The sequence below is a fragment of the Acanthaster planci genome, linkage group LG04, assembly GCF_054643075.1.
Source record: "Acanthaster planci isolate LZ-2023a linkage group LG04, COTS_SCS, whole genome shotgun sequence".
In the NCBI taxonomy this organism is placed as follows: domain Eukaryota; kingdom Metazoa; phylum Echinodermata; class Asteroidea; order Valvatida; family Acanthasteridae; genus Acanthaster; species Acanthaster planci.
Window position 1 is genome coordinate 12,978,511 of NC_141780.1, and position 26,584 is coordinate 13,005,094.

Here is a 26,584-nt window from a genome sequence, read left to right on the forward strand (position 1 = left end):
ACGCAGATGTACTCTCTGATGGGTTGGGATAAGCACCGGGACATATGTGAAATAAAAGCACCCCAAATTTATAGAATGATCCACATTTAAACTTGATTGGTAAGGTATTGCGTAAATATCCAGATCAAAGAAGTTCATAAAAATAAAAGCATGTAGGTATACATATTTAACAAGAATTACATTACTTGGTCACAGTTCAATTAAAAATAAGTTCAGTACAGCTTACAGCACAAGGACGTCTGACATCTGTGGCGCACCCAGGCTTTGTCATGGGGTATAGGACCGGAATCCACCCACCCACCCACTTAATAATTCATGATACATGTACTCAAGCCCAGCTCCACAAGCGATTGGGTGTACATGTGTATGTGGGGTTCTGTATCTTTCGTTTTCAAAAACAAAGAAACTGGAACCCTCTTGTATTCTGCCCACTTAGAACAGCATCAAGTCTGCCAGCTTAAGGCACATTTTCAATTTTATGCATTTTCAGTGTACCTCCTGTCTGTGTGAACAAGTTGCAGACAAAGTTCACTGAAATTACATGGGGGGATAGTGAAATGCTGCAAACGAATGCAGATACGGAACGGACCAAACAGGTGCGTACGAAAAGGTGGCCTTACATCGTCCCAAACAGATCAGACATGAGGTAATCTGTGTAGTGGCCTTTGATGATGCCCTCGGCACTGTCGTGTGCCGCCATCCAGCAGTCCACGCGCCGCTTGCGGACGTCGTTGTTCCGCGACCCAGCGTGAACGCTGATGCGCCGCCCGCGGATCGTGATCTCACCCTGCCGGCCCGCCGGCTGTCCCCTCCTACTCCCGCTGCTACCCCGGCCGCTGTCGGTTGCTGATAAATGTACTTTGGCGTGTTGAAACTGTCCTGAGTAGACAAAAAGTACCGAGAGTTGAATGCTGACGATAGTGATTCTAAGGGAATTGCCTGGTTGACTATAGTTGGTCTGAGAGTAATGACTGGTTGGCTGGTAATCATTATCCCTCAACATGCACTTGTGGGTGTTCTTGTGAAATTTTACTTCTTTCTCAACCTCATATTTTTCCGTTGATTTTTTTCTATTGAGTGAGGGTAAGTAGGGTCAGCATTTAATACGAGGGGCACTTTGGTGAAAAGCGGGTTTTCCAGGAACAAATATAAAACCTACTGTACATGCCTAATAGATCAAACTGATCATTTGAGAAGAGAAAAGGTGGCAGTGTTTCATTTGATATTCATAAAATTATGATGTGCCATTCAAGGGACTCAGTAATCCATTCGAGGAATTTATCTTAGTTTCCTTTGGATAGCTTTTGCTTGCTTTGATCTAAACCCAATCTTTACCCTTACCGATGAGTCCCTGAGCTCCGTCCGACAACCCACGGCCGTCGTTCAGGAAGAAGCCCATGAAGCTGGGCTTCTCTGTGTTGGTTGGTGGCATCTTGTGCCGGACCACGGTGAACTCGATCCCCTTCCTCAGCGCGACGACGGCCAGCCGGCCGTTCAGCCTGACGCGGAGCGGGCCCAGCTGCAGGGTGCGCTTGCTGCCCCACGGCAGCGTGTGGTTTGCGTTGACGGTGATAGCGGTGGGGTTGAACCACATCTCGTACTCGCTACCTCCCTGCGGTGGCGAGTAGACGCCGCCTATCTCGCCGATGTAGGTTCGTGTCTTTAGTTTTTTCTGCTGTTGCTGCTTTCCTTTGTTTGGAGGGGGCTTAGCAATAATTCTACCATTGATGAACAAACCTACGCAGGAAAAATGAAATTGGTTTAAAGACTATGATGAGTATGAAGTGTGTTTTCCTCTTTGGCGGGGTGAGAATATTCCCATACACTAAAAATGCATTCCTGTAACAAAAATTGGAATCGGGCTCATATAGTATTGACCACTGTTTCTATGATTGCTTCACTTAACCTACAAACTTTTTCTGTCCTGTGCCAAGCAATTTAAAGTCCGTAAAAGAACGCAACTTCACCAAAGACATATTTCATAATTGTACTTAAAAAATAGCATTTCACCTAAACGAGTCGCTTCTTCCATCTCCATTCAAATTGTATCATTATATCCGTGTACTAGCAAAACAGTAAATAATTATGTAATATAACAGTGAAAAAATTAACAGGTTAAAATGTGTTACATTTATACCTCTCCTTTTGTCCTTGATTAAGCTGAATACATCACCGGCCTCACCGTTGATGTCAAAGCATAACGATAGGTTGCTTTTTGGGACGTTAATAACAAAGTGGGGGTCTCCATCTGTGGAAGAAGAAAGTAATGGCAGACTTTCCAATATTGAAATGTGATGAAACAGTAGAGGCGGCTTTGTAAAAGCCCAAGTTGATTTAATATTTTTCATCTTCCAAGGTGAATTGTATTAGTCATTTTAGGACCAATCAGCCAGATACATCTTTCCACACACACACAGTGCTGTTGTGGATACCACACCTTATCAGCAAGGTCTCGAAGTGGAGTGAACTATAGAGCATCGTATGTATATCAAAGGATCGGCTTGGCGTTCCTTGAAAGTGTGTCGCTGACCCCATTGTAGTAATGTTTTCAAGCATGGGCATTGTATCAGCAAATGTTATGGACCCACAGTATAATGACGTGTAACTCTGCTTGCATGCGTCCTGTAGGAGCTCAGTGGGTCTAGTACAGTCCCAACTCACTGGCAAATAAGTGTACGTGTATGACATTCGTAGTTATGATTTGGACGATGAAACACAGTTAAGACTATTAAAAATAAGCGGGTGAATGGACGGTGGCTGAATTTTTCACTTATCTAATTCTTTGGAGAAACAAACCTATATGACTTAATTGATGTTAACATAGGAAGCAGGCTACAAAGAGAATACGTATCTGTCCAAATGTTAAAGTTGTTGCTCATACAAATCAAACTGAATACGCACCAACACCTGTTGTACCGTTTCCTCCGTCGCCAGTTCCCTTGGGAGTGGTAGGCTGCTCCGGCTCGACGGGCTTGGGCAGCGGGCTCAGCTCCACGCTCAGCTTGTCTTGGACCTCAGACGGCAGCGACCGGTCCCAGACCCGCATGGCCGGCGGGCCCCGGGCAGCTCCTTGCACCTCCCCGACGGTCATCCGTGTGTACGGGTTGAGAAAGGCGTAGCGGAGGGACGTGTCGGTCAGGTCGCGCTGGATGCCCGGGCTGGGGGTCTCGGTGAGAGCGCGCTTGCGCTGGAGGGTCTGAATCATGATGTAGGCCCAGATGCGCTCGATCAGATCCCTGGGGATGGATGGGTCCAACAGAACGCGCGAGGGGACCTATTGAGTTGAAACAAAATACCCTCAGCTTTTATCGTACCACTTGCAATCTCTGATAAAATGCCCAGTAGTTTGTCGCTCTAAATCAAACTATGTCCACCTGTACAAAATATTCCATATGTTGTATATTTTGTCAAATGTTAGTTACTGTGTTAAATCTTTGTTTGCAAAGACGAAATTGGTCAACACCTTCTTCCATGAAATACTGTGTTCATTAATGGGCGATCTAAATTCATTACAATTCAGAAATAGTATGGAGCAAGCAGGGTTCTGTACTCCGGTATTTTAATGCACCGACGTGCACCACTGTGCTCATTTAAAAAAAAAACATGGAAATTTAACATCATTGACTTGGGCGTCAATCGGTAGCCCCCTCCCACTTGTTTTTTACCAAATAGACCCTGCAGGCTTACATTTCAGTCTACACCTCATAACAGCTAATTAAATGCTTATAACATTAAAACGATGTCTGAAAATGCTAAAAACATGGGTAAAGTGGTCCAAAATCGCCTCGGATTACACCACAGCACATCCCCCAAAAAATCACGATTCAAGGAGCGTGGACCCCACGTCGTTACGGACTTCGCATTTGCAGTTGTTTTGCCCTGGGTACTACGTCCCCCTTGCAAGCTTGAAGAAGAAACAGATGCCCTCGATTGTTGCTTTTGTTGTTTGCTCGTTCTGTTTTTATCTATTTACAAATTTGGTAATTCTGAAAAATGATCAAGTGATTTAAGGTGTTTTTCAGGTGTTAAATTATAGGAAATGGATACAATTCAGAGGCATTAGATTTTACTCACAATCGTGTTCGTATCTGAAGCGAGAGAGATTTCCTCGCTTGCTGTCTTCCCGTAAACAAAAGACCGAAGGACGTGACTGGACAGCCGTGTTTCGTCCAATTTTCCCACCACAACAATCTCTGACCCGTTGAAGTAGTTAGGGAAGAACCGCTCACTAAGCGTGTTCGGGACCACACCCTCCGAGTAGTAGAACTGGACATCATATAGGAGGGGCGTGGCCACCTCGTCGTAGAAGCCCTGAAGGAGGATGCTGGTATCCGCCCTCTCCGGTATCCGGCGGGCCACGCCGTGGTTGTTGAGGGCCAGCCGGTTCAGGAACGCGAAGTCGGCATCCTCGCCAAAGGCCAGGCAGAATAGCGAGTAGTCGCCGTTGATGGCGTCCTGGACGTTGCGTTCGATCTCCTGGGTGTCCGTCTCGCCGTAGGTGGGCTCACCGTCCGTCAGCACGATCAGCATGGAGATGACTTTCTCCTCCCCACGTAGCTTCTCACCCTCCCGTCTTAGCATGTTGACACCTTCTAGGATGGCTCGGTTCAAGTTGGTGGCTATATGTAATGAGTACACAAAAACATAAAATACTTTAAAAGCTGGTTCACACCTCGGGTGATTACGAAAGCAAATACCGATTAATTAAAAAAAACTCCATCACAAGTACATATCTGGTCTGTCTTCATATACCTGCATTAATATTTGCTGTTTTAACAAGAATTAGCCAGCCTGTTATAACATCTGGGGCCCGTAGTTTCCAAACAATTGTTTAGTGTAGAGACAGAGCGCATGCACAAAATTTACATCAGTTTGAACTCACATTTACAACTTTGTAAAAATGTCTAAATTAATGTCGGTATATAAAAATATAAGCAATTAACTCTTGACTATCTCTATTTCATTACTCCTTCTAAATTCACCTGGCACAACTGTGCGAACAATGAAGCTGGCAACGAAGACTGCAATTTAGAAATTCATGAAATGTGACTGTGCTCCCAACAAAAGTCCAGAGATAACAATTTGCAATACCAGCAGTCGTTACAAGTTATTTTGATTTTTCTGAATATCGGTTCGCCCTGAATTCTAAACAGACTTTTTCCTGGAAATCTTTCTCAATCTTCCCATATCCTCCACTGTACTGACACAGATGGCAAAATGCTTTAAACTTCAATCTAGGCAAAACCTTCTACAGCCTCCTGTAGGATATTCAAGAAATCTACGAGGGTAAGAGATGATCTTACCATCCACCTCTTGCAGGTCATCGACGTACGACTTGGAGTACTCCACGTTGGCCTTGGAGGCCTCCACCATCCGGTAGCGGTCCAGGAACTCCACCTGGTTGGAGAAGGGTAGGATGTTGAACTTGTCTCCCGGGGAGATCTCGTCCAGGATTGTCTTGAGGGCCGCCTTGACCTGCGCCAGCTTGACGCCCTCCATGGAGCTGCTGGTGTCGATGACGAAGATGACGTGCTTGCGGAGCACGGACAGGCCGCTCGGGGAGAAAAACTGAACAAAGTAGTCATTCAGGACCTAGGGCAAGGAAAAAATCGTGACTAGGTGTGACTGTCAGTTTGAAGACTACTTAGTCGCTACATGTTTTACTTATTATTTATAGTAACTGTGTCGTTCACTCATTCTAAAGATGATTTGGAAATGGAATCCATGATGATTTTAAAACTACATGACATCTTTGCAAGAAGAGGGATATACAAAGGCAATCTCACATATTAAAGTAACAAAACACTTTTCTTGCTTTTAGATCTGTTAAAACAAGCTGTATGTCTTTCTCAAGTCCAAATATTACTTAGTTCATTTTGTGAGATAAAATTATAAATTAATAAATTGCATTACAGGAAGTTCTATATTTAATTCTACATTCATAATCTTTTATATTCTATTGTTCAGTTATGACTTATTGATTTTGTTTATATGCTCTGCAACAGATGAATGTGGTTGTAAAAAGACAGTAAAATCAAGACTTCCCTTGTGAATGAAATGAAAGATTTTATCTTAATCATCTACCAACCTTAATGTCCCCAGCGTTGTTGGAGTGATTGACATCATACTCAACCACAAAATCTCCCATGATGCCATCTTCGCTCAGTTTCTGCTGGTCCTGCCGTGACGGCCGGTACGCAACCCGCTGCTTGCTGTCGCCGACCCGTGTCATGGGCTGCAGTAAATGTTGAGCGCGGCCGTCCGCCAATGATCGGTCCTTCAGGTAGGCGTTGGCGGCGTGCACGCCCTGGGGCTCGGTGATGCTGACGTCCACTTGTAAGTTGTCAACAACCTGCACAGGGGAATCAGACACAAAAGATCACAAGAGTCCCCCTCCTAGAGATGGCAGAAGTATCATGTCACCAACTACCCAGAAGAAAAATCAAGGACCAGATTCTGTTCAACACTAATAAAGTGCTTAATACGCAATGTCACTGGGGGCTTTCCAAGTATTCTTATTCTCAAATCAATCTGTTTTTGAACCCTGCCAACTGTAAATACACTGTAAGTACAATTGTAAACACAGTACCAAAGATTCCAGCTTCCCTGTTTCCAAACGCATGCTAAAAGCCTGTTGAGGGATAGTTTTGGCATTTAATATCCGTGTTATTCCCCAAGAACGTTTGTAGAGGGGCTTTAACCTCACTTCGGAAACCAAACTTCTCTTCGTAAAGCCTATAAAATGCTGCAGTGAGGATATCTGGATCTCACGATTGGAAAACTCCTGAAGTAGCCATAAAACCCGTAAAAAAGCTACCAATATGAGAACAAAACGATCACAGAGAACTTGTGAAGAGAGTTCCATTTCTGAAGACTTCTTTCCACTTTCTGTGAAATCTGACGAGAAATACCTGTCCAGGATACAAGCCAAGTTGCTGCTTGTACATGCCCCGTCGTCGTGGTAACAGAATTTGATAAGTGAGTGAAAACTCCGCCGTAATGCTAGGCTGAAGGTTAACTGATGTGACGAAGACTTTACTCTCTGGGTCTCTGAAACACAAGAAAACACCAAAGTTAAAGCGTGTTGCTACTGTTTGGGATATACAAAAGCGGGGACAGTGCCCGGGTCAAGTCTCTTGCTTCACTGACTTTACAATGTCCTGAAATGAATGGATCGTTTTTTCTTTTTTTCCCTCCAATCGAGCATTGCAGGATTTAGTGGTGTTTTCTTTCGATGTATTGTTGCCTGGGAAACTCTTATGACCACAAAGGGTACCCAGGTCTTCATGCATATGCAATGGACAAGGTTCGGATATTATAAGCATGTACATTGTATCTCTAACTCCTTGGGAAATCCGGGGCGACTATACTATATTGTTAAATTAAAAAAATTGGGTCAAATGTCAACGCCTCGTACTTTGTTGTAATTCTGTTATGTAATCTGAATAAAGTTCAAATGTCAAATAAAAGGACTATATGCTTTGTAGTTGGAGATTCAGTCTTGGATTTAGAACATGCATATACTTGAGTATTTAGGGCATTTTTCACATCTGTGTTCAAATGCTGTGCAAGCAATTCCAAATCCTTTAGACATATGTTCTATTTCGGTCTTCCGTCGGACTCAGAAAGGAACTGATCACAATTCTGGTAATCTCCCCAGTAAAAATATTTAGTTGTGGAGTTATCTGTTTGTGTATGAAGTTGGAAGTTAAAACATTTTCTCATAATCATGTTGACTGCACTTACAGCTCGGTAATAAAACCACCTCCGCGGGCAAATTCCAGATCACCTCGTTGCTGAAGTGTCACATTCTGGCTCTTTTCATCAGCAACTCCTTGATAACTTCTACCATTCGAAGTCCTGTTTCAAAGTGTCAATAGAGATGGGAACGTCTATCATCAATTAAAAGAAGCCATGACATGGATGAAAATAATGTACCATGGAAACCTCTGTCTTTACATCTTGGTCAATGAAGACCACAGTATAGTATTTGCTCTTCTGTCTGTATTTCAGTTGATACATGCATACAATGTGAAGTTGGTGATGAATGCCTGATGTGGAATCTTCTGTTTGAACACGGCCCATCCTGCCTTGCTACCCGTGTTCTCCATGGTGGAACTGACGGTGGTTGTGGCAAATCGCAGCACGATCTGGGAGTTGACAGTCAAGCTCTTGGTGTCAATGTCATCCTAGAAGGGACAGGACAACACACATACTTCCTCAGTTTATGTGACCATTCGATGTTACAATCACCGGTAGCATCATACCGTTCATTTTTTTCCATTCCACCGATGAAAACTTGTGTCATGATGATCGAGATCACTAGTAGTTTGAAGGGATTCGATACTAGACGTGATATGTTTTCACACAAAGTTGCTATTGAGCAATGAAAATGCTGTAGCAAAAACGAGGAGTCAGACGTTGACAGTCCGTCTGTGATGTCATGAGTGGGAGACGGGCTTTCAGTTACTTCAATTACAAAAGCTACATTGTTGTCATGCAACAAAATCAAAATACGTTGTTGATTCATATCTTTATACTTACAGAACTTTCGGTGGCAATGCTGAATTTATCTGGTCGTGGGTCAACACCCGGAATTGTTTGCTTTCCTGTAAAAACAAGTAAAAGAAGAACATCTCGACACCTTCTTTAAAAAGCCTCATTTCTTTGACATGCAATACTACCGTGGGCAAAACAATAATAGTAGGCCTAAGTCTAAACACAAAGCACAGCACAATCAGTTTTCATCCATGTCTGTTTTAAAGAGAAAGTTGTTCAAAGCAAGTGCAATGAATCCACTTGAAAATTTAGTGTTCTTAAAATCGGCCTACCGGGTAGATCTTCCAGCAGACTGCGGAGGATATCCATTGTGGTGCCGGTATGCAGGATGGACGGTGGGGGGAGGCTGTTATCCGTGATGGGCCGGTCATCGTCAGGGTCCGTCAATAACATCGGAGTGAGTGGAGTCACAAAATTGTACCTACAAAGAGCACACAGACACAGCTGGTTCAGAGCTTCTAAATATCCTTGCTAAATTCAGTCCAACGCTTTTTTGGTAAAAATGAAAGCTTTTTACAGCCTATGATTATGTTCTGTGGAATAGGTGGTTTTTCATATACAGAGTTATGGCAAACGATGTTAGTCTTTAGTATAGTCTCGTGACAACAAAATCGTATGTGGCTATACACACTTGTGTGGTGTTAAAACAAAATTTGTGAAGGTAATTGAACATTATCGTTTTTGAAGATATTGTGCTTATTTAGCCCTAAACTTTTAAAAGTACTCAGATAAAAAGTAAGGTAAAGCCTGGATTATTTTGAAATTTGCCAATACATGTATTAAAAGAGCTATCATTGTTGCGGCGTCTACAGAAATCAGTGTTGTTGAAAATATTGTCGGCCTTTCTTCAAACCTTGTAGCGAGAAGCGCGATTCTGTCAGCCAGCGCCCGGCGTGCGGCGGGGTTCTCCGTGATGGCGTACTGGTTGATCAAGTCCTGGATGGTCTTCATCACCCAGATGCGCTCCACGACCTTTGGTACGGTATGGTCCTGGCTGAGTTCCGGGGCTGTGATCTATAACAAAAAATTAGTAGTCCCTGTATTACTTACAGTTATAAGAACCAGAAAGTTTAGTTCTGCTGAGCCATTTTCATAAATATTGGAGCATAATGACTGCAAAAAATATGCCATCAAAACCAGGCATTGAACGTTTTCAAAAAAAGGGCGTTGAGCAAAAGCTCGGTAGCTGCATGACAAGAGAATTAAAATAGCAGGAATCGGGCCAAGAAGGCTAAACTGCAAAGGAGACAAATTATTTGGACAACACAGAGTTTTGAAAACTCTGGATGCGAAATGGTTATTGATAGTTTCACAGTATTGCTCACAAAACAATATGGAGACCATAAGTGATTGACTTCAGACTTTAAACATCTTGAAGAAACACAAAAAATGCTATAAAGAAACCGAATTCAGGGCACCGAAGGGACACGATAAAATGACAAAATTGGGTCTGAATATAGTCCCATGTGGTGTTAGTCAATCTGAGTCGCTATTAACCTTTTCATCCAATCTTACCCTTATGTCCTTTCTAGTATTGCGATACAACTCTCCCGTCGCAGTCTGTCCATGCACATTGCCTTCAAGTGTAGTTGAGCTCGGATTCTCGTAGAGTTTCCCAGACACGGACACCTCCGATCCGTCAAAGTAGTACGGGAACCGCCACATTGTCAGGTCGTCCGGGTTGGACACCCCAGACTCGTACATCATCTCCACGTCGAAGATGACAGGCCGGGACACCTCGAAATAAAACCGCTGCAGCTGCTCGCTGGCGTCGGCTGTCTCGTGGATCCGCCGGGTGTTGCCGCGGTTCTGGAGCCCCAGCTGGACCAGGAGGTCGAAGGAGACGTTGCGGCCAAAGCCCAGGCAGAACAGGGCGTGCTCCCTGTTCAGGGCCGCGTTGACAGCACGGACGAGCTTGTCTGGATCCGTGATACCGATGGTCGGCTGGCCATCAGTCAACACATACATCATGGAGAGATAATTTTGGTCCTCGCCGAAGGAGCCTGACTGCAGGTCCAAGAGGTTGTCAGCTTGAATGATGGCCTCACCAAGGTTGGTTTCTATAAGGTAATGGTGAAAATGTTTAACATAATATACACACATTGAAACAACCTAGTACATGTATTCATTTTGAGACATCAAGACCTATGACTCTTTCAAATCCTTTTCTCTAGCTGAGGCCAATTCAAATCTAATACTATAAGGATTACGTTACATTTTGGAAATCACTGAGTACAAACTAATGAGGAAATTACTTGAATATTGGATAAGGTTTATTTTGTAAGAGTAACTAAAATGCAACGCAACACAATTGTAACTACAGAAATATTGTGCCGTAACTTTCAAGCCAATTTTTACCATTACAGTGTAATACTAACTAACATCATTACACCTTTCACATACTTTACAAGCATGCAAGTGGAGAGAACCTGAAGGTACCTGGTTTACTCATTTTTGGTAGCATTTTTAGTGCAGTTTTCATGGAGGTATAGATTTTTTTATACATTTGAAAACAACAAAAGCGGAATAAAGAAAAATTGGTGTTAAATTACCTCCTTGGTCTATCAGATCATCCACAAACAGTTTGGCATCGTTGATGTTCCTCCGCGTGGCCTGGACCAGCACGTTGCGCCTCCAGTACTGCACAGCATCAGAGAAGACCAAGATGTTGAAGCGATCCCTGGGGCCGAGATCGTCCAGGATGATCTTGAGGGCCTCCTTGACCTGGCGGAGCTTGGTGCCGACCATGGAACCGCTCACGTCGATGACGAAGACGACGTGCTTTGCAGCATGTTGGAGGGTCGTCGGTGAGAAGAAATGGGTGAAGTAGCCGTCTTGGACCTACATGCAACCAATCACGCAACATAACATTCCATTTTGGCCTTAAATAACTTCTGAGTTTTCCACGAGTATTTCATAAAAGCAAATTACATGCATAGGCCTACACGTAAAGATGAATTTCACAGATTTTTGATTCATCCTAAAAACGGAAATTTAATTTAAAGAATAAATATCTACAACTTGTTTTTAAATTTGCATGTTGTAGTTATTTAAAGGATTATGTGTCCGTGTTGCCTCAAAATGAATTTGTTAGACAATTGCTGTGAAGTTCTTGCAGGATTTCACTTTCTGGTTTATTCAAAATTAATAGGCGCTCAGACGTATATAAATTTGATCAACAGAAATTGAAGCAATATCGATTATTTGGAATACCTGATTTTCCTAGGGCATTGCAATAAAAAAATACTCAATTCGCATGCTTTGGGTGTGATGTACGTAGGCCTACCTCTATATAACTTCCTTCTCTGGTGTGGATGACGTCATATTCCAACACCACATCACCGGCCATTCCGTCAGGCGTGTATGTTACCTGATCCTCAACCGACGGGGCGAAGTGTGCGTGGGCCCTGTAGTCACTGCTACGCCGAATCAAGCTCTGCGTCAATATAAACAGTGCTAACGTATTGATGGAAATTTGGGACTAACAGCTCTGATAACAGCATATGAACACTTAAGTTGCATATTCTTCACTTAAAACAAAAATTCCGTTATTTACAGAATTCTTTACGAAGCAGACAGACATCATTAACATTTTGGAACCGGCACATTTTAGGACAGTGCAACACGGCAGTGCGTATGTCGTACCTTCATCCAACGTTTGACTCCTTGATATATTTTGCTTTTCAATTCTTTTCCATTTCAGTACCACCCTTAAATCTTAAGAGATTGAAAGGTATCACTTTGCCTTTCAAGTCCTTTGTTCTGAGGCCTTTTTTCGAAGTCAGGCGAAATGCATGGTTCCTGTTTTTATGACAAAATATCTTCCAAACTGATGATTTGCATTCGTGCGTAATTTTCTACAACGTTTAAAGAAGAGCACCTTTCACCTGAACTATCTCCGTTTTACCTGCAGATTTTCCTCGTCGGTTTCGGACGCACGTGGGACGTACTTGAGGTCCATGTCGCTGATTCCCTGGGGCTCGGTGATGTAGATGTCCAACTGGAGATCCTCCACGGCCTGGCCCGGCCAGAGATTGAGCCGGTGCTCGAAGACGCCCCGCCTCCTCTCCAGCAGCTCGTCATAAGTCAGGATGAAGGTCACAGTAGTCTGGGGAGCCACGCCCAAGACACGCATGGTGAAGGTGTCCTTAGTAGGGTCTCTGGGAATATAATATATTCACCGTGGAATCAATGTCACTTCACGAAAATGGTATTTACTGTTGTCATGTTATTGCGCGCATAATACAAATAGAGACAGTCAAACAATATAGCCTAAAATCGAACAGAAAGTAAACTGATGTGTTCATATACGATTTAGAAACTAAAGCTGGGACAAGGTATTTTCGTACAATCCAATCTACAAATCACTTTGAAAACAAGTACATCAAATCCCATCCGAAAAATGTGCAAGTAGGACAGAAAGGTTTCAAAGTTACTTCATAAGAGAGTAGTTACCGGTACATTTTTGCATTGAAGATTCTGAGCAGGAAGTTTTGTGCATAAAAAACATCTTGGACAAGTAAGCTGTACATGCACAGTCAACAAATCAAACATACTTCGCATAATTGAAAGTGAAAATGGAAAACTCCGTTATATCAAGGTATACGGTGGTACTGAATAATTCAGTGACAAATGAATAATAATTCAACAACCAACATATCATGGAAATCTATTCAGGAGTTGTGTAATACTGTGTTTGTTTTATATTTACCGCTTAGTCACCAGCGCAACCTGTCGCCCGTCTGTGTTGGACGCAAACGCCAATTGCCAATCTGTGTTCCGAATGTCGTCCACTTTGCCGGTGTAAGTCTTCCCATTCAGCTCTCTAAAAATGAAAAGAATAAGTGAATACAAAGATTAATGTTACTGATTACTCTGACGATGTGTGGAAGTCTGGTCTGTTGTTCATCGTTACTGAAGTGTGTGGGTCACTGTGACTGGCGCTTACGGTGCTGATTGAGTCAGAGTTTACGGTGAAAAATCCCACAATATTTTAGGGCTGCCAAGACTGAGTGCAAGTTAAGTCTAAGTGTTACCTTTTAGTCCCGGCGCCTGGGATCTTAGTTTGAGACACCGTCGCACATTTCCTGTACGCGCACAAAGCAAATATCCGATCGCCTCTAACGGTTGATCCAGTGTTCAATCACCACAGGGAAGCTTACAGGCATGTACGGCAAATCGAAGTGCCGAGAGAATTGTTTTTCATTGTTTTCGGAGTTTTTTCAGTGTGAGAATCCCCATGGGAGTGACAGTGTGGGAATGAACCTGAAATGTGTCCCGCAGTTAGTGTGTGAGAGTTGGCAGCCCTACAATGTAGTTGACAAGTACATTGTACATGTACTGAGGTTCAGGTGACTACTAAAGAGAAAGTTCCTCAGCAGACTCCATGGACATTGATATCGACCCTACTTTACTTACAGGGAGAATTCCGAAATGAAAGCACCGGGTGGAATGTGGAGCGTGAAGGGCACGTCTTGCCGATCGGTTGCACGGTTGGTTACCGCACCGTTCAGAGTGGTCCTGGCATACCGGTCGGTGATGAAAGAGTTGATGTGTAGTCTCCCGATGTTTATTAAAATCTTTTGTAAAACAAATGTTGGGAAAAGAGGAAGATTCAAGTCATTCCAGTTATAGGTCACAGGCTCCGCCCTTATTTAGGGTCATAGGGGTGGACAAGTAAAAAATGATCTAGCAGAGGGTTGGAGGAACTTCTTCAACAAGACTTCCTTTTAAAGAATGGTTTCCGTTTTAATTTTTTATCATCTCAGAGCCGATTCCATCCCACGGCAAGACCTTAACATTCCCATGCCTGAACTTTTAAAACTTATCCTGTATCCTGCAGGTTTTTTTATTATGAAGGCATCGATGAAGTGTAAAACTTTACTGGAAAAACTCCTTGAAGCTCGGCTTAGGGAAAATGTCAATTGCGAGGACGTTGGAAAAGAATGTAGATAGAGGCCGCGGAATCTGCACCTCAGATCTTTCACAGTTAATCTTTAAAAGGTGTTGCCTCTATTTTGTAAATATGAAATGAGTAAATGCTGCGCCGGTTTGTTTCAGTTATTTTATCAAAGAGATTTCGCAAAGACCAGAAACTTACCTCAGGAGTTGTGCCTGTGTTTGGATCAATACACGCGCTGCCACCAATCCCAAAAGTGCTGTCGCTCTTGCCTCGCTGCCCGTACACAGGTCCTTGGATGCCCCACTGCAGCCCCGGTGGAACGGCCACGGTGTTGCCACCGCTGCCGCCGCTGTCCTCGCCCGTTGCCGCTGGGGGCGAGTCCACGAATGTCATGGTCATGAGCGGAGTCAGCAGGTTGTACCGTTGGGACAACTCCAGCGCCTTGGCTATGATCACTCGCTGCTCGTTGGCATCGTTGGACACCGTGTACTGGTTGAAGAGCTGGGCCAGGGAAATGAAGGCGGCCGTGCGCTCGGCAAAGCCCTCCGGTACGTTCTCAGAGTTAATCAGGACCGCTGGTTTTGTCTTTAAAGAAGTTAAGGGGAATCGTAAGCATCCATCAAAATTACAGTCCACAGTCTACTTAATGTTACAACTTTAGTGCGGCATGCTCTATGGCGAAACATTGACACTACTATGTGGTTTCTGGGATGCTGTTGGAATGTTGCGTTGTTGCGTTGGAATGTCTAACAAAAGTAATTCTGATATCGATCTATCAATATTTACCAGCACATTTCAAACCAAAATAGGAGCCATTTGTTTCATAAACAAAGCAACGACCTTCTAGTTCTAATCTTTTCAGGCAAAACATCTACGCATGCTACAAGAGCAAGCACATTAATGATGTACCCTGTGAAGGGAGTTTTTACAAGTTTTAATGTTGCAGGCTTTTGCATGACATAATCTTATATATAAAAGGTATACTGGCTGTCAGACCGCACGTTGCAAACAGCATCGTCAGCATATGTACTCCAGTTACTTTGAAGGCCGTATCAGCATCACTAGGCCAGGCCTTCTTAATAAACTTGATTGATGTCCTGCGACAACAACTATTTGGTTAACCATGTTAACTAGCATATTTATGGTTCTCATTCTTTGAGGAGAAGCCATAGATAAAATAATGCAATAATAGTTGGGTTGTATTTAAAAATGTTTGCACGAGAGAAAATGAATGAATGTTAACTTTCTATAGCTCATCTGGTGGCACAGCATTCTGAACGATGTATACACCTCTTTATAGAGTTGTAAACTAGTCAATATCATATCAGTCAAACTATGTGTCAGGTGAACATCGAATGTCAACATCACATGACCTTTGGTGAACACTGAATACCTTGTTACAGGTTATTTAAATGGCTTTCGACTCGAGATGAATAGAGTCGCAGATGACTTGTCACTAAATCTGATGGCCTACCCGTATGATGCTCTCAATAAATGTAACTACTGTTAATAAAATAATTGTACTCATGAAACCACATACACAAACAAATCATGTATAAACATAAATAGGCAGCAATGAAAAACTTACGTCACCTATCGGCACATACTCCTCAATGGTTAACTCCCCGGTGGCACTGATAGCAGTGATTCTGATGGGCAAGTTTGCCGCCAGGAGGTTGGCCAGGCGGCCGCTGACGGCAAACTCCGAGCCCTCGAAGTAGTTTTGGAAGAAGGTCTGGGTCAGCGACTCCTCGCTGACGACATTGCCCATGTACTCAATGGCGACGTTGGCCAGGAGAGGCGTGGCAACCTCATCGTACACGCCTGTGGCAAACCACAAGAAAACCCGGATCGGCTAAGATGTTCTGGTGATCACTTGTGTCATCATCTAAATGGGCACGATGGATGTTCTCTTCATCATTCCCTTTACTATACTGTCAAATCTGGGGAAAATCGTGTTATACACCAGGAAGGCCAATCGCTGTGGTTGAAGTGTTACACCAGTAAACTTAGTAACAGCCGGATTAGATTGATCAAGAATCCGGACTTACTATGTCATTTTCTAGGTCAAGGGGAGTTCTTCTCCAGGACAAAAATGACATTTCCAGCTCATTTACAATTAAATGGGTTCTTTTTCATCCCAAAGAGTGTCAAGCAAATCCAAATCAAAATTCTGGGTCATTATGATCGAGCAGTATTTGGAGTTTATTTGGAGAGTTTACTCACGATATAAATATGTTTTTTTCCAAATTCTGCTCTGTAATGGATAGCTACGGCATTTTTTGAATGGTTTACCAATGAGCTGCTCAGAAGCGTCGGAATCTTCAACAATTTTCCGGTTTACGCCGGAGTTCCCAAGAGCCAGACGGGCCAGGAAATTGTCGTCCACATCGGCGCCGAAGCCCAGGGTCACCACCGAGCACTTGCCCTGGTTGCTACTCTGGACGTTCTGCTCGATGGTGCGGGGGTTGGTCACGCCCTTGGACGGTACACCGTCTGTCAGCACAAAGAGGATGCAGATACCCGGGTTGTTGGCCGAGATAGGGTCCATGGCGCCGGCCACACGGAGCTGGTTCAGTCCGTCCATCATGGCGTCGTTCAGGTTCGTACCTTTGTCCCAAGAGGACGCGAATAATTAGAGTTTCAGCAGTGTTGCAGTCGAGTTCATCACAATTTTTTCGCAGGATGTCACAAGTCCCGCGAAAAAAAACCAAAAAAAAACAAAACCAAAAACGAAGAAACACTTGCAGTTTAATTAAATGGCTTCTGACGACTTGGCTTAAAACTGAATGACTTGTGATTGGCCAGCAGGGATTTGATAGACTTGACTCTCAAAACATGTAGGCCTGTCATGTTTAGATCTTTGGTATTTATTGCGAGTTTCGAGTTTGGTGGAAGGGTTTAACACTGGTAGCGTAACCGTGAGTGCAGAGTGGTAGAATGCAATGGCTTAGAGTTTCTAACCAACAAACTTAAGCAATATGAAACATCGGTAAGGTCACAATCGATTTGGGAATATAGTTGTGTCGAGTACCCAATACCTGTAACCGTCCAGTTTACACTCTTGTGATTTTGTTTTTATGATATATTCAACCATCCCACAGTTCTCCATTTATAATCCATTTTGCCGTTCCGATTTTGAACAGTGCCCTGGTGTTCCCTTTGACTTGCATGCATGTAAACAGGACAAAACATGCTTTTGAAATGCAACTGTAGAAGAAAAACCTTAACATTCAGGAAATCAGGGCTCGACCATCACAAACCAATGGTCTGTAAATATGGTCCCTCATAAGCCTACAGGCTTGAAATTTCGGAGGTTTTATTTAAGGTCAGCGCAATTCATTGTGCTGAATAATTAAAGATGGATGGGCAGATCTTCTCACCAGTTTTCGATTCGAGACCGCTGATGTAAGCCTTGGCTTTGTTGATATTTGTGGACGATGCCTCAACCATTTCGTCCTCCCTCCAGAAATAAACCTTTGTGAAGAAAAAACAAAAGACATATTCAGTGATATGCAGACCCGTTTAAGTTGATTTGTAGCCTTTTTTTCATGCGGACATTGAAAAGATTTTGGTTACAAGGTAATCGGGTCATATTTTTGTAGACAGGAATCAGCATTTTAAAAATGGCAATGGGCCTACATGTATTAATTAATAAACCTGAAACTGATGAACTAACTTTCAGAGAAACCTATTCATGTGGATTTGCCATTCTGACTCATCGCTTATTTCATACACACATCAACGTTTTCTTTACAAGTCGATCGGCGTACCCATTATGCAAAGCCTAATGTATAAAATGATCTGCCCCTATTTAACAAGCCAAAAGTTAAGTACCAAACAGTTAACTTGAGGCAATGTTTTACATGACGGTTACATAACGATATACATGTACTGAGACCAAAAAAGGGACTGGCTTGACTGACCTCATCTGAAAATGGGATAATATTGAACCGATCGCTGGGTCTCATCTGGTCCATGATGGTCGCCAGACCCTCCTTGGTTTGTCTCAGCTTGAGACCGTACATAGACCCGCTGACGTCGATGACGAATGCCACGGTCTTACGAATGGGACTGAGGCCGCCGGGGGAGAAGTGATGGACGAAGACATCTCCAAAAGTCTACAATTATAGAAAATCGAGGGGAGCGTGTTACATATTTCAGGGTCTCGTCATCGAAGTTTGACTTCCTGTAAATTGTGTGACATTGGTTTCCTCATTTTGTAAATTTATCACATTCAAAACAATGAGGTCGCACCTGGAGATCAATCGCCCATGACATGCCGGGTCAGAGCTGTAGATAGAGAGAGTAGAGCCACTTTCAGACTTTGGAACCTAATTGGCTGTTCATTGTGTGTGCACTCTAGCATACAGCTATAGTTTGCTAATCGTCCACGTGCAGTGGTGCATAATCCACCATTTTGGTTCCAACAACTGAGACACTTATATCGCCACTCCCTCTATAAATAGCTCTGTGCCGGGTTCTGTGGGAATGCCTTCAATGTAGTGGAGCAGTTAATGAGTCTAAGGGGAAGGTGTGATAGATCATTAGGTACTTCTCAAGAGCTGCCTCCGATATCCAAGTCATAACAATGAACCATTCCACATCTATAAAGAATAACTCCACAGTTTCTTCATGAGTATCCATGATTATTGGAACCAGCAAATGGACACTATACTACAAGTTTAAACTACGAGATAAACGGAATGAAATTGCACAGAACAAAGAGAAATTCTGTCACTCAAGTTTGAATCTGGGGGGGCCAATCGGAGCAATCCCCCAAAAGGAGCCTGATTAAATAAACATTGAAAACGTGATGGGGGTGTCTATTTCGTTCACTCCAAAAGCGTATAAAAAGCTACAATATGTCCCCTCGGAACGATCATTAAGGGTTCCGGTACTTAAATAAATTTTAAATTATTTTTACCCCCTCTCAACAAGTTGTGCCTCTCAGAAATGTGATTCTTGAACCACCCCTTTGCTGCCACTTGGACTAAAACATTCTTTCAAGGATTTGCGTGAGGCTTCTTGAACTAAGGAAACTCCACCAAGAAAGGAACAATTGAGAATGTTCTTCCCAAATGTGTTTTAGATGGCATATCAATTTTGTCAACATTGCTCTAAATTGTCATTTTCTTCCACATAAATGACTCAAAATTCAAAACTTAAAATTCGTAAAAATCATAATCATGCAGTGATCATAATTTGTTACGTTAGTCTTTTACTTTCGTTCAACTTTAGTTTTTGTTGTTGTTTTTAATCAAATTACCTGCACGTCTCCAACGTCCAATTCGTGTCTCACGTCGTATTTCAGGATGAAGTCCCCGTTTAGTCCCGAGGGCTGGCCGGCGAAGTTCTGCTGCTCCCGCCTACTGGGCGTGAACTCCAGGCCGACCTGCGACTTGCCGCTCTTGCTGAGGTACTCGTTCAGCGAGAGGTAGGTGGTGTCGGCGCCGGCCAGAGTACCCAGTCCTCCGCCAGAGCCCGAGCCCCCTCCAGTTACCTGCATGATGCCGGCTTCTGATCTACTGATCCCTTGTGGTTCGGTGATGTAGGCCTTGATGCTGAAATCTCTCACCGTCTGTAATCGAAATATCATGCGACATATGAATGCAGTCTTCTTCGCAGGTAGTCTCACAATGTTACTAAACTACTTATATACTTGCATATTTTTATAACAGTGTTGTAACTTGTCACGTGCATATAGCGAGTGTTTTGTTGGCCTGTTGTAAAATTGAATTTATTCCCCACTTGGGTTAAGTTACACAATTAGGCAAAGGAGATAAGAGTAATGTAATGATTAATCTATATTAACTCCTAAACCAAATTGAGGTTCTTTTGTGTGTGCAAGTTATCAGTGTGGATTACTTTCATACCATCATTCTTCATTTCCCATGTATGATGTATAGCATGGAGATTGAACTAGTGATTACGTTCGACTAAAAGTCACTTTAAAAATAAGACAGTTCATTTAAATGCTAGTATTAAGGTGCCTTTCCATATGCGCATCAACACTTGCGCCAAGCGTCCGCCAAAATCGCGCCTGGGACAATTTTGACGGCCGAACACATCGCACATGTGTGTTAAGTTGATAGAGTCGATTTTTGCGTTCGTGAAAGTGAAACGTATCGCGTTCGCAACGCATCCCAAAAACGTTCATATGGAAATGCGCCTTTAGTCTGCAGCATGTTTTTTTCAATTAGTCATATATTGTATATATTCCACTTTCCTCCTGTTTCGCATTTCAAACCTGGGATGACACACGAGGTAAAAAGCGCCGATTTCGAATCAACTAGTTTAGTACTACGGTCAGAGTTTCATAATGCCTAACCCGTCCTTACCTGTTGGGGATTCACGCTTATCTTCTGGGTGTACCATCCCTGACTCCTCTCCAGTAGTTCCTGGTAGTTCACCACGACACCCACCCTGTCCCCGGATGCCACGTTGATCGTCACTATGAACGTGTTTCTGGTAGGATCCCTGCATCAGAAGGAAATAGTCTTCAAAGTCATGCTGTGTCTTTTGACATTGTTTCCATTCATGTTTATGGTCGGCTTTTTATCTGTTTACTTACCGTTGGCTTTCTTTCAAATGTCTCCATCGCTTACAAATAACACTAGAAATTACTTTGTCCCATAGATTCGGAAGATAAGTTTGCCAATTCGATAAAATTGGGCAGACACGGTAACGTTTAGTCGTTTGTGCCGAAATGGCAGCATCAGGCTTGTATACTCCCCAGGGAGCTGAGATGGTTTCTGGAATGTTTAGATGATGTGAACCCAGTGTGCAGGGATAATGATAATACAGCACCTTGGAATAGTTTACTAGATAGATGGCGCTTAACAAGTGTTTGTTGTTGTTATTATTATTATTCTTATTATTGTTTTTAAAACCTGTATCAATGTCTAAAAAAGATCATAATAAAGCATATGCGAAAGTAACACTCGAGGTACTAACAGCGCAGTTATTCGACCGGTGGACAGGCTGCCAGACGCATCAAACGTGTTCTCGTCCTCTCCTTCACACTGATCTCTAACTTTGCCGTAGAATGTCACACCGTCCACCTCCCTGAGAAAAAATACAAGGAAAAAAAATCTAGCAAAGTGGTTCCTTCTCAGAGTAGCACCATAAATAAAGTACCGTTTAAAAAGGAAAGATTTGAGTAAAACCTTCTACCTCAAAAAGCGTCAATCAACCATGCATTTTGAAGCTCCCAAAATTTCCGAAGTCAAAGCAAATTGTTTTTGCTGTTTGGTTGTTGCAGGTCGCCAACATTATCCAAAGCACGGCTTTTGAGAAAATCACAGGCTTGGTCTGGTGGGACCTGAACAAAGCGTGACTCAGAAGAATATCTTTCTGACCAATTCCATGCTAGTGTCGACACCTTAACTTGACGACCAGGCTTGCCTGACTAAACCGGCCGGTTGGAATTCACTATTGCCCAGGCAGCCAGGTATCACAAACTGTGATAAAAATCAGATACTGAAATTTACATCTCCCCTGGCAAAGTTTCATCAGCTTTAATAAACCCACCAGCTTAACAAAAACTGAGACTGGAGTTCCCTCCCCCTTCCAAAAAAATAGATTTAGGACTACCCTGAGTCACTGCATTCTTTCCGCTATCTTACATGGAGAAGTTGGCGATGTAAGCGCGGGTCGGCAGCTGCATCACGAAGTCAAACGGCTGGGAGTCGCTAGCCTTGTTGTTGATACGGCTGGTAATGGTGGTGCTGGCGAAGCGGACAGCTATCTTGGTCTCCACCTGGAACAACTGTACATCGACCCCTCTTCCTCCCTTTTCAGAGAATATTATTTGTGTGAGGGCATGATAGTGGCACATGTTTGGAAAGTTATTGGCTCCTCGCACGCTGTTGCCAAACTTTACCGAGCAAATCTGCAATTCTAAGGAAACCTCAAGAATTTAACCAAGAAACATAATTCTTATGTAAACCTTTCAAAGTTTAAACAAAATCACGGCGTAGCCACTAGCAAGTGTTGTTTATTCATTTTACCAAAGTTTTTTCACCAATAAGTTCTAAACATAATGCTATTTGAAACTGAAGCTTAATTGAGACGATTATGGAGTCTGGGAATTGAAAATTATTCTTCACAATATCACTTATGTATATCTTACCGCGGACTGCCGTCTCTCGCGAATCGAGTGCAGCACCTATCAAAAACAACAGGTGTACATGAGTAACATTACAGCCCTTCGATTTGTATGAAGTTGGTTATAATTACAATAACTAGAAAATTCACATATAAATATCAAATTGACTTATCGTGGCCTAAAAAGGTTAATTTCTGTGGAAGAGTATACAACGATGTAGCAAGCTGGTAAAACAAATGGCATATCATTTACGTAACGGGGTGCTGTGTCAGAATTATTTGGTTCGCTACCGGTATTCTGGAAAGAACCAAACAGCTCACCAAGCAATAGATTCCAGCACATGCATTCTTCAAAAGGATTTCAATTAATCGATGTTATGATTTTATTTTGGAAGAGTTTACCTTAGCTTAAATTAAGAACGTAAAATCTACTTACTGAATTCATATCTGAGAAAGGGACTGATGTTTCCTGATTGCTATGCAAACAATTCAGATTAAGCGGTTCGGAATACTGCGACAAATGTATAAAGGCCAAATGTCCTTTCGGCCGGTTATTTTAGGTAAAAATTTAAAAGAATTTTGGAAAGTGTGGCATCCCGTCAACCACACCATTGCTTTATGAAATCACAGTCAGCTGCGAGGTAACCGTTTTTATGTCCAAAATTCCCTTGAAATGACAAAATGTTTGCCCCGCTTGCATGGTAACTGTGGCACCCATAATGGCATAAACGCATAATGCCGCATGTACATGTACATTGTACACTACATACGCCAAACCACTCAGTCAAGTGTCAGAAGCTGACAATGAATTGTGATTGATGTAGATGTCAGCAAGAATGGCACCCCCCCTTTCGTTCGACAGAGTGACAAAGTAATTTATTCACCAAGGCCAAACTTTCATAATCCCCGGCCATTCAACCAGTCACCATGACACTGATTTTACTAAAGCCCGGTATTTCGTTGATCTTGATGATAATAACGCGGTGGAATGTGCCGTGAAGTTTATAAGGCTTGGTTTTCCCATTTGCAAAACAAAAGAAGGTTTGATACCGTACGGCATCAGGCATTGAAACTTGCTCCACTCAGCTGGGTTGAAAATACATGCAATACTGCCGTTGGGCACACGTTTAAAAAAATCTTGGTGCGGTAAAGGTTGCTTTTTAAATATTTGCTCTGTCAATATTTATGCAAAAAAAACAACAAAAAAAACCACTGTTCGATTCCGCAAATACGCCCGGAAGTCCATTCGCCATCTCTGATAATAGAACATTACATGCATAGACTAGCCCACAACTTTAAAGTTCTTAGAATCTGAAGGAGTGGTAGGGGGTGAAATCTAGTCATGGCCACTCAGTCACACTGCACACGAGTCATCCATAAAGGACTAATGGTCTTTGTGCAGTTGTCGTGTGACTCACGGGAACATAAACTGAACAAACATCCCGGGGCGCTTTACATGTAATTCAGGGCCTTTATCGCATCCACAAAGCATTTCTGATTTCTCCCCGTGTTCAACCCCGTAGATAATGTTGTCGTTGTCACAAAAGCCAACATGAGGCCCTGTTGAAATTCTTAGACTTACAGATTTCGTTTAAGTCGTTAATCAAACTCAGAGCATGCTCTCATGATTTGCAGACCAGTCTTTCTAGAGATTTGTAACTTAATCTGAAGTTCAATCGTATTATCTTACGGGAGTTCTAATGTCTATAGCAAAACGGGTGGTTTTTTTTTACATTCCAATATATTTCTTCTACCAGTTTGCAAATTCAGTACGATATTTCTGAAGGTCACAGAAGTCATCCTTATTTCATTCCTAACATTAAAACTGATATTTTGGCAATGAATGGCAACAATAAGCTGTTAGAATCAGTGCACCGTACATCCATTTTTTACACATTTATAAATGCCGAAGGTGCAAGTGCTCGACAATGTACAAACCCCTTGTCTGATATTCGTGTAAAAGAACTTAAACTTCTTGTGACTAAGTTGCGAGCACAAATGTCCATATATTCCAGAAGTATTTTCTTAATCTGATTCCATACACGAGGTTTTATACTGTATTACTCGCCCATTGGTCAAACTCCAGGGGCATTTTGTCCCCTTGATGCAAACGTGTTATTGCTAGACACTAAATGACAATCCCCACTGTGTATATATAGGCCTACTCTATGCGATGGAAGGCAACTGTCCCTTCGTCTGAAAGTGCCAAAGGGAACCTTGTGCCGCGAATTGAAATGTGGTACAGGCTCATCATTAAGCAACAATGCACAGTTTGCTATTTTAAATCTTCTATAGCCACGCTGTGTACTTTCTAAAACTTTTGCAGGATTTTTGAGAGAGAAGATTAAACCTCAATCGATCCCTTCTTCAAAAGATGGAAGGAAAATTGGTCTGACAACAGACCCTTCCTGTTTTTCTGTGAAGATCTTCGGTCACTACACAACAACTCTTGATGGTTAAACAAGACTTCAAAAGCTTGCATAGACGCGATTTTTGATTTTCATTTATATTGTCGTATGTTAATTTTACCATTTTACGGAACGGACGACAACGGTTTCGAAGAATACAGACTGGTTCGCTTGACAAGTGTCTTTGAGACAGGCAGGTGTTGGTGGGGCCTATTCCTCAGTTCGTCCGTGGTATGGCTTAATTATGAAATTTACATGAACAACCTAACTCTGTGCGTCTGCATATCTTCACAAGAAAATAGGCCACGTTATACTGTTGCCTTACTACCCTTTCCCATCCATATCCCTCCCCAACATGTATCCATTGTGTCCACTGTCGAAAGACCTTGAAATTTGTTACCGCTACAAGGACTGTATAGGAATTATGGACATCAACCAACCTGATACTTCTTGGAGTGCTGGTTAGCAGTGACCGTCCATTCCTTATTACCCGACGGTGCAGACAGACCAAACTGGACTGCGTGCGCTAGGACGAGGAGGAACACTCCCACTATTCCAAAGGCAGATGCATCCTCGAGTCGTCTCATCTTAACGGCCCCCAGTCCTGGCTCGATCAAGATGGCAAAGAACTGTAGGTGAAACCGCTCCAAGGAAGTGTGCGAAGACGATCGTTTTGTCTGTTTCTTTACAGTATAGCGATGGGGGGGGGCACAGTAATCGAGATGCAGCAAAACGTCAATGCTCTACGGTACTTGTGACTCGGTCCATTCACAGTGAAGAATAACCTAAGCTGGGTTACTGAATCCTGTCATGCGTGCACTGTTTATACACACGCAAGACTCCACTCACCGTATGGGGATTAAGCTTCTTAAGCCAAACAAAACAGTATCTGAATGCGTTATAAGCGCCTTCTCGTTCGCTGGGCAGGATCCGCAATATGTCACAGCGGCCGACGAGGGCGACGATAAAGTAATTCCGTCCCCTTCCTGACCTCATGGATTACTGCTAAAAGAATGTGCAATTTCTGCACGGGTATGACAGGTCTTGACAATTTCACACCTCAAAAATGCTACATTTCACGAAGTGCATAATGCACGAAACGGCGTGTCATCAAAGACCAATTCAAGTGAAAATGGCTTTTGCAGGAAGCGTTTTCACTCCCTCTGGAGTTTCTGCTGCCGCTGAAGAACTCTTTTATGGAATCGGCGACCAGGTTTTATTTTATGATACAAAATAGAACAATAAAAGTTCTGCCGCTGATGCTGTTAGCGTTCAAACTACTTCATTGTTTCTGAATCAGAAATGAGCGCTTGCGCAGTTGAATGTAGAGGGAGCAACTGCCATTAATTGATCGTCCACCTAACACCTGAAATACCCGGTAGTCGGCCAACCATGTAGGGAAAATGAATGGCCAACAACAGGTTCAGCCGTGAGACCATTGTTCAGCCTTCGCTGGTCCCCCAGAGGAGTGTCTTTGTGGCTTTAGATGTGGGGTGGGCTTTTTGTTTTCCCGCGCTGTGACCGCAGGTGAAATCTCATCAATCACCAGTCAAGTGTAACCGTGACCCGGTGGTGTCAACAGATCATTTCAGAAAACTGAAATGAT

At 42.9% G+C, this 26,584-nt stretch overlaps 1 protein-coding gene across 1 annotated transcript; it reads right to left on the reverse strand.

The window, feature by feature from the left end:
• Positions 1 to 317: 317 nt before the first annotated feature.
• LOC110988527 (uncharacterized) lies at positions 318 to 26,056 on the reverse strand. Its single transcript, XM_022252133.2, has 30 exons — positions 25,419 to 26,056; positions 22,596 to 22,631; positions 22,090 to 22,256; positions 21,419 to 21,529; positions 20,803 to 20,941; positions 19,731 to 20,042; positions 18,388 to 18,582; positions 17,845 to 17,938; positions 16,757 to 17,071; positions 16,050 to 16,285; positions 14,660 to 15,046; positions 13,978 to 14,138; positions 13,271 to 13,384; positions 12,467 to 12,719; positions 11,846 to 11,995; positions 11,112 to 11,400; positions 10,075 to 10,619; positions 9,413 to 9,573; positions 8,832 to 8,980; positions 8,545 to 8,609; positions 8,029 to 8,189; positions 7,747 to 7,860; positions 6,912 to 7,050; positions 6,089 to 6,352; positions 5,304 to 5,592; positions 4,075 to 4,619; positions 2,902 to 3,274; positions 2,138 to 2,248; positions 1,342 to 1,737; positions 318 to 879 (listed from the first exon to the last, which is right to left on the reverse strand). Exons 1-30 carry the CDS (start codon positions 25,563 to 25,565, stop codon positions 617 to 619), a joined length of 6,681 nt encoding a protein of 2,226 aa, XP_022107825.2. The 5' UTR covers positions 25,566 to 26,056; the 3' UTR covers positions 318 to 616.
• Between the last annotated feature and the right edge of the window lie 528 nt (positions 26,057 to 26,584).

Excerpts from the sequence above, each read along its gene's own strand:
- LOC110988527 (XM_022252133.2), bottom strand. The coding sequence starts at position 25,565 with ATGAGACGACTCGAGGATGCATCTGCCTTTGGAATAGTGGGAGTGTTC. Across the intron at positions 11,996-12,466 it reads CCGACGAGGAAAATCTGCAG|AGCTTGATTCGGCGTAGCAG; the intron begins GTAAAACGGAGA and ends ATATTGACGCAG. Across the intron at positions 11,401-11,845 it reads GAGAAGGAAGTTATATAGAG|GTCCAAGACGGCTACTTCAC; the intron begins GTAGGCCTACGT and ends GGTTGCATGTAG.